The sequence below is a fragment of the Merops nubicus genome, unplaced genomic scaffold (genome assembly GCF_000691845.1).
Source record: "Merops nubicus isolate BGI_N331 unplaced genomic scaffold, ASM69184v1 scaffold43839, whole genome shotgun sequence".
Lineage (NCBI taxonomy): Eukaryota > Metazoa > Chordata > Aves > Coraciiformes > Meropidae > Merops > Merops nubicus.
In genome coordinates, this window is record NW_008631084.1 from 1 (window position 1) to 7,669 (window position 7,669).

Consider the following 7,669-nt stretch of genomic DNA (forward strand, 5'->3'; position numbering starts at 1 on the left):
GCTCCCCGCGGCAGGGGAACCCTACAGCCCTCCGGGGCCTGGGTGCTGCTGCTGCCGGCGCTGCCCAGGCGGCTCCCTGCTTGTTTCTACCGAGTACTCTTGTCCAGAGGGGAAAAAGATTTGCGGGTGTAGCTTCTGGAAGCGTTGCCGTGTATTTTCTCCCTTTAAGGTGCAAACGTTCTGTCAGATAAGGCCTTGAGAGCTGTTTAAATCTCAATAACGAGGCGCTGGGAAATATTTCAGCGTATTTTTGCAGCCTGTTGTAAGAGTTCAGAGCACACGATTGCGTTATGTTAAACCACACCTTTTTAATGTATGGTTTGAAGTCGAAACTGGTTCCTTTAGAGAAAAATTCTTCATTTTAGCAGTTTAAGAGACTTCAAAATGTATGAATTCAAGAAAAAATAACCTGTTTCAAACAGTGATTTACAGTAATTCTGACAAACATCAGGTTAAAGACGTTTGTTTTGGGGAGGGTTGGGATATTTGACCATTAACAATTATTACTCATGGTTTAAGTGTTGTTTCTTTAATTGTACTCGGCTGTTTAAAGGATTAAAAAGGCCATAAGCATTTAACTGACTTTTCATGTCAGATGCTGCTATCCTATTGCAGGTGTTGCCTTTTCACACAAGCTGCTTGTAAAATCTCCCCTTTTTGTTCTTGCTTGAATATCCGTGTCCAAAATGAATGAACTTGTTAAGTTCCTGGGGGGAAAGTGAGTTAAATAGCCCCTGTTAATTGGCACGTGCCCTGGAGGCTGATGCTTTCTTTGTCTTGTAAGCAGGCTGCAATTTCCTCCCTTCACAACTCCTCTCCTTTTGGAGGAGGTCTTTGTTTCCCTGGCAGAGAATAACCTGGCTCAGAAGTTCCTTTCTCTAAACACAGCTGCCTCTTCAGATGGTCTGGAGATGATTTTTGTGTGTCTTTGTGTTTTTGGAATACCAGATGAGCAACAACAGCAACAAGAGAGCCCCAACCACAGCAACACAGAGGCTGAAACAAGACTACCTAAGAATTAAGAAAGACCCAGTGCCTTATATCTGTGCAGAGCCCCTCCCATCCAACATCCTGGAATGGTAAGAGCTGCAGCCTGAGCTGTTCCTGGAGAGAAACAGACTCCAGGCCATCAAGTCTGGCTCCCTGACTCCCCCAGGTTGTGGGAGAACCTCAGGGGTTGGGAGGTGGGCTGTGAAACTTTTGCTTTTCATTTTGCAAGAGATATGAGTGACTGATGGTGGGGTGATTTTCACACTGTTTCCATTCCCCTCTTTGTCTCAGGCACTACGTTGTCAGAGGACCTGAACTGACCCCCTATGAAGGTAAAAGCAGGAGGCAGAAGTGTGTGAGTCCTTCTGGTGTGGGTGGGCTGGAGCAGTGGTGGACCTGTCTGGGCAGGCAGAGCAGAGCTCCAGGAAAAATAGCCCTAAAAAACCCCCTTGGGCAGCCTCAGAGCTGACCATGACTTCTGTGAGAGTTTGTTGAACACAGGTAGAGGTGCCACTGCCTGGTGGGGATCCCTCTGTTCTGAAGGGGCCTAACAGACCCATGTTTTGGTTTAACTGAACACAGAACATCCTGTTCTGTGGTTGCTAAAAACCACGGAGCAGATAACTCCCTCTCTGTAGTGTGTGACAGTGAGAATGTCACAAAAATCCCATTTTCTCACCCCATAAATGTTCTCAGTGAACCAAGACATAGCTCCTCTGTGTGAATTCCCATGGAGAAAGTGAGGGACTGAAAAATGAGGAAGTTAAAAGCCTTGTGAGCTTGTTGGACTCACATATTCCACCATCTCCTCTGGGAAAACACCCAGAACTGGATTCCTCACAGGGCGGTGCTTGCAGCTGGCTGTGTTTTGGGAAAACCAACCCTTTTGTGTTGTGTGCACTGCACTGTGGCTGGTTTTCCTTTACAGACCTGACAAGAGAGAGTCCTGTTGGGGATACACAGGAGGGAGGACTGCTCCAGAGGGATCTGCTGTGGGTTTGGGTTGTGTTTCCTGGGTTTTGGAGACTCAGTGATCAGCTCGATCCCTTCAGTGTGGCGGGGAGAAGGAGACAAGTCAAGGGTTTTGTTTGGCCCATTTTGAGTAGCAGCTTAGGAGTTGATCTTCATGCCAAATAAGTAATTAATCTCTTTATGCAATGCAGGTGGCTATTACCATGGGAAGCTAATATTCCCCAGAGAATTTCCCTTTAAACCTCCTAGTATTTATATGATTACACCTAACGGAAGGTTTAAATGTAACACAAGGTAAGGATTTTCCCCTCACACTTCAGCCATTAACACCCTTTTAGCCATATGTACAACGTGGAAGAGGTTTTAATGGCAAAATGAAACCATGCTGGCTCTCTTGTCCCTCCTGAAGGTTGTGTCTTTCCATCACTGACTTCCACCCAGACACGTGGAACCCGGCGTGGTCGGTCTCCACGATCCTCACGGGTCTCCTCAGCTTCATGGTGGAGAAGGGCCCCACACTGGGCAGCATAGAGACATCCGAGTTCACGGTGAGCTCCAGGCCCTGGGATGGGCCTCTTGTCACCTTGGGGGGTTGCTGGATGGGACCCCCAAGTTAAAAGAGCAGCACCAGCTGTTGTTTTGGTGTCTCAAAGTATGTTGTTGTCTACTCCACGTGATGAGCAGATGAATCAGGTGAATTTTAGGTAGCGTGGGGATGGGGAGGGGAGTTCTTGGAGAACTTAAAATCCCTCTTAGTAAACTGTGGTCAGGAGTTTTTCTGCTTTCTTCCTTCTTGGAAGTGTCTGCCAGGCTGGCACACCAGGGCAGAACACTAACCCTGTCAGATGAAGGGCTGAGAACATAGTTTGTCTAGAAATGTCTGTTGTGAAGAATATTCAAAAGTGTGAAGTTTTTAAACATTAGAAACTAGGCTCATGGTGTGCACCATTCTTGTGGGAAATAAACCACAGAATGCCAGCATGGTGGGGGCTGGAGGGGACCTCTGGGGACCATTTTGTTCAACCCTTATGTTCCAGGAGAGTCATTTAGGAGGGTTTGGAATCTCTCAAGAGAAGCCACAGCCTCTCTGGGCAGCTGCTCCAGGCTCTGCACCCTCACACCAAAGAAGTTTCTCCTCCTGGGTTCCAGTTGGTGCCCCTTGCCCCTTTTCCTGTCACTGGGCACCACTGACAAGAGCCTGGTCCCAGCCTCTTGCCCCCACCCTTGAGATATTGATAAGATATCGTTGATAATGTTGATAAGATGCTGAATTAAAGTACATTAAACTTGTTTATAGGCAGCTGCTGATACTGTTTGTTTCCTCCACAGAAAAGGCAGCTCGCTGCACAAAGCTTAGCATTTAATTTGAAAGATAAAGTCTTCTGTGAGCTCTTCCCTGAAGTGGTGGAGGTAAGGGAGTTCCCACCCCATCCCCTGGGTTCCTCTAGGTCTTCACCTAGACCTATAAATGCAAAGTTTGGCTTCTAAAACCTCCCCCAAAACCCCTGACAGCATCACCGCTTTCACTTCCACTCTCCAATCCTCTTTTTTTTTTTTTCCCTTCCTCTAGGAGATCAAACAAAAACAGAAAGCACAAGAAGAGCTGAGTAACAGACCTCCCTCCCTCCCTTTGCCAGACGTGGTCCCCGATGGGGAGGCACACTTTGGGCAGAATGGGATACCCCTCCTCAACGGGCACGTCCCCCTGGCCCCTGCCAACCACCCGGGTCTCCAGCAGGCCAACAGGAACCATGGACTTCTAGGAGGAGCTTTGGCGAACTTGTTTGTCATAGTTGGGTTTGCAGCCTTTGCCTACACAGTGAAGTATGTCCTGAGAAGCATAGCTCAAGAATGAGGATAATAAAAGAAATCCCAAGACCAAATTAGAGGTAGTTGCAGAACGAGTGGGACTCTTTGGGTGTCTGACTCTTGGGGGGGGATGGGAAAAGGGGGGGGGGAATAATTGTTTTGGCAAGTGGAAACGTTGGTTGGCTCATGGATTGTGTTTGGGAAGTGGAGTAGTTTGGGTTAGTCAGAAAACAAAGAAGTTCTGCTCGTGGATCCTCTTGTCCTCTCTAGTAGTGGCTCAAAGTCAAAGCATTATTGAGGAGTGCTGACATTTCTAGTGCTTTGATTTTTTTTTTACAGCAGTTCATCTGTTATTTGAGGTTTGAAAATCTTCAGCAAATACAGCTTTTTACTTCATTGGATGATTTTTCCATGTCACCATTCATGCATATCAAATCTTATTTTCCATTAGGGAGGAGCCTGTGCAGGGCTTGAAATGATTCCAGTAGAGATTCCATGAGGGCTTGGTTTGGGTGAGCATTGATGCTGCAGAAGGTGGCTGGGTTCTCAAACAGAACAACATCTTTGCCTCTCTAGTCAGTAGTGATGAGATGAGTGGGAAAACAACACCCTACGTGTTAAACATGCTCCCTAAATTGTCCCAACCTTCTGGAAAGCTTGATTGGAGTCACAAGAAGTTCAGTTGTCAGCCTCCAAGAATCAAAATCACTTGACTCTGTGTTGGTGGGGTGCCCATACCCAGGATTGTTTGGGATTGGCTCACTCCAGAGATTGCCCTTTTGGGAGGTTTCCATTGGAAAGCTGTAAGTTTGAGTTTTCATCACAAGGTGCCGCTGTTGGAGGAGGAAAAAAAAGATGAATAAAGCTGCACACACCAGTGGTGAGTGGGTTGTGTGTTCAGAAGAGCTGCTCTGGATGGCTCAGGCTTGGGCAAGTGGAGTGACAGTAGCCCTCGTGAAGGGAACACCCCAAATGAGTCTGAACAACCAACCAGCTTCTTCAGAGTCAGCTGGATTCATTGGAAGTTTCACTTTGCTGAAGTGAATCCTTGAAATTAGTTCTGCTGGCTTACTTGATTTGCATAAACTCTTCCAAAAAACCACTACCTAGAGCCAAAAAAACCACCCCAAACTCATCTGATTCCTCTGAGACTCGAAGCTTTCTGCTGTTAGGTAGAAGTCCATCACCCTTCAGATGATGATTGAAACACTGCTGTTAGTCCATGGGACTGCAGGACTAAAGCTCCTAGAGTAGCTCAAAAGCCTGAAATGACTTTTTTTAAACTCACTGCTTGGGTTTTGTCCCAGCCCTTGCTTCATTTTATCCAAAATTCTCACTGGAGGCAAAGTTCCTGTGCCTTCCATAGTGGGCAGGGGTGCCTGGGCAGGGGGGCACCAGGCAGAGGTGATGGCAGGGTGAAAACTGCACCTCCTGGCTTAGGCTTTTTGGGAAGAGCCCAAAGAAATATTACCTCATGTATCTTAAGAATGTTTTCAAATCTGTTTTCTTGTCCCTTTTTGGATTTGTTCTCCCTCTGCTTCTCCTTAGTGAGCAGCAATGTGTTAACCCCTGAGCTTAGAGCATCAACAGATGTGACCAATTCTCTGCAGGAGGTAGGAACTCCCCAAACCAAACAGCTCTAGACTAAAGAGCTCTTAGAGCAGCTCTTACTGAGGTGAGGAAGGGAAGGAGGAGATGGGGAGGGGGGCGTGTGGGGCTGGAATTTGGACAAGGCTGGATTTTAAAATCTATTTATAAATCTTTGATTTTTTTTTTCCTTAATTTTATTCTGCGGTTTCACCAAATCTTATTTATAACTATTTTTTAATTTGCCTCATGTACATGCTTCATCAACTCTTGCAAAAAGAGAAGCATCAGTTGGATCTGTTGGATTCTGTTGGTGTGGGGGGGTGCTGGGAAGGAAGGGGGGTGTCCCCTCCTCTCCCTGACCAGAAGTTGGCCTTAAGCTACACCCAAGCAGTTGAAGGTGGGGGGTGTCTTGTAAGTGCCACAATTGGAGACAAAAACTTCAGCTCAACCCTAGAAGTGCTGCATTTTTTTCTGAGGATTGGTTGTGTTTAAAAACCCAAAACCAAAACAATTGCAGTTTGTTTTCTGGGTGTGGAGTAAGACTGGCCAGTTGTTTTGGGTGCCATTTGGGAGCTTGGAGTTGTATCTGGCTGAACCCTCTCCCCTGTAGGTTACACAGTTTTGATACATCTCCCTGCTCCTTGCCTTTGGTAGCAGAAGACTTACTCCCTTTTGTGTAGGTTTTACTGTTTTGGGTTTTATTTTTTTAAAGCATTTATAACAGTATACAGCATCTGATCTTGTTACCAAAGTCCTTAGATGGAGTAAACCATCCTTCACCATGCAGAAATAGCCTCAGGCCCTGAAGCAATGCTCTACTTAACACAATAAAACTAGAACAGGCCCAGAACACCTCTGGCCCTTCACTTTCATGCTGCAATTTCACAGATTCCTCTAAGATTGTTACAGGTGGTACTGGGAGTTTTTCCAGCTTGAATCAGAAGATGTCTCAGCAGTCGCCTTCAAACATCTCCTGATTGGATTTTATTTTTAAATCTTGGGTTTGTGTGTAGTCATCACTCTTCTCCCCCTACAATTTCAAGGTCACAGAAACCTTCAAGCATGTGCTGAGGAGTAGGAACGACTGCATTGTGAAGTTCTTGGTTCATAATAAACATTCACAATAAAATCTGGCCTTTCTGTGGGGCTGTTTGTGGGGGAAAGGAAGCGCCGGGCAGAAACCTAGCTGGATACACATGGACTAGGAAAGAAAAACTACGGGAAAACTGCCCCTCTCCCCCCTCCAACCCGGGTTCTCTGCGTCTCCCGGGAGAGGTTTCCCGTTTCCAGCAGGATTTGGGTGTTTCTGGGGCTGTGCCGGGAGGTGGCGCCGCGGTCGCGCCGGGGAAGAGCCGGGCGGAGGGGGGGAGGCTCTGAAAAGGGGAGGGGGCGGCTGCAGGAGGCGGCTGGAGGGGCTGTAAACTCTTCTTCTGTCTTCCCAACGCTGCTCTTGTGGCTGCTGGCGCGTTTAGGTTTGTCCTCGCAGCTCTGGTGTGTTATCCCAGTCGGCAGCTGGAGTGTAGGGGACTGGCAGTGGGAAATGGGAAGCACTTCAACCAAGAGCATGGATTGTGGGAGTGCTGCAGAGCTGCTGCTGGGAAAGAGCAGCAGAAAGGGCTGGGGGTGTCACAGGGTGGTGTCTTCTGCTGCTTTGCCTTCCAAAATCACCCCCTCTGGAGCAGAGCTCAGGTACAGGTGCTTGTTGGAATCCTGCCTTCTGACCTTGCACCTTCTGGATATTAGTGTAGATAGGGGAGGTCTGCCTTGAGGAGAAGGTGAATGGCATAAGGAGAGTGAAAGATCACTTCAAGTTTCTTGTCTGGCTGCTCAGCTTCCCCTCCAGCTTTACACACCCTCCTTACTGTTTGCAAACACTGGGTTGGGGTTCTTGCAACTGTTTGGAAACATGAATGTGGCTTCTTGCAATCCCTTCCCTACTTCAAGACTTCCCTCGTGCACTATCAATATTACTACACTCCAAACCATTCCCATTCTTGCTTCAGTGGTGCTGAGCTCAGAGAAGGATCTCTGTTGGTCACTGTGAACCCCTTGGTTTGCTCTGCTGTGGAGTGCAACATCAGCCTGCTCCTTTTTTCTTTGCAGTTGGGGGTTGAGTGTTGTCCATGTGTTGGCAAGACTTGGGTGCTGTGGAGCTGCTGTGACTGGGGTGTGGGGACAGTGGCAGCAGGGTGGGCAGGTGATGCAGGTGCTGAACTGGTGGCAGGGGAAGCCCCAACTGTGCTGACACTTCTTCCAGCCCAACAGAGAGAAAAAGACCCAGCTGGGAGTGAGCTATTGTCACTTTGTC

General features: G+C 47.7%; 1 protein-coding gene across 1 annotated transcript; it reads left to right on the plus strand.

Annotated features, from left to right (window-relative positions):
- The first annotated feature begins 948 nt into the window (after nt 1-948).
- Nucleotides 949-3,890, plus strand: UBE2J2 (ubiquitin-conjugating enzyme E2, J2). Its single transcript, XM_008947478.1, has 6 exons — nt 949-1,079; nt 1,282-1,322; nt 2,154-2,256; nt 2,372-2,510; nt 3,292-3,372; nt 3,533-3,890. The coding sequence occupies exons 1-6, from the start codon at nt 949-951 to the stop codon at nt 3,815-3,817; spliced, it is 780 nt and encodes a 259-aa protein (XP_008945726.1). The 3' UTR covers nt 3,818-3,890.
- Nucleotides 3,891-7,669: the final 3,779 nt, after the last annotated feature.

Excerpts from the sequence above, each read along its gene's own strand:
- UBE2J2 (XM_008947478.1), top strand. The coding sequence starts at position 949 with ATGAGCAACAACAGCAACAAGAGAGCCCCAACCACAGCAACACAGAGG. Across the intron at positions 1,080-1,281 it reads CCATCCAACATCCTGGAATG|GCACTACGTTGTCAGAGGAC; the intron begins GTAAGAGCTGCA and ends TCTTTGTCTCAG. Across the intron at positions 2,257-2,371 it reads AGGTTTAAATGTAACACAAG|GTTGTGTCTTTCCATCACTG; the intron begins GTAAGGATTTTC and ends TCCCTCCTGAAG.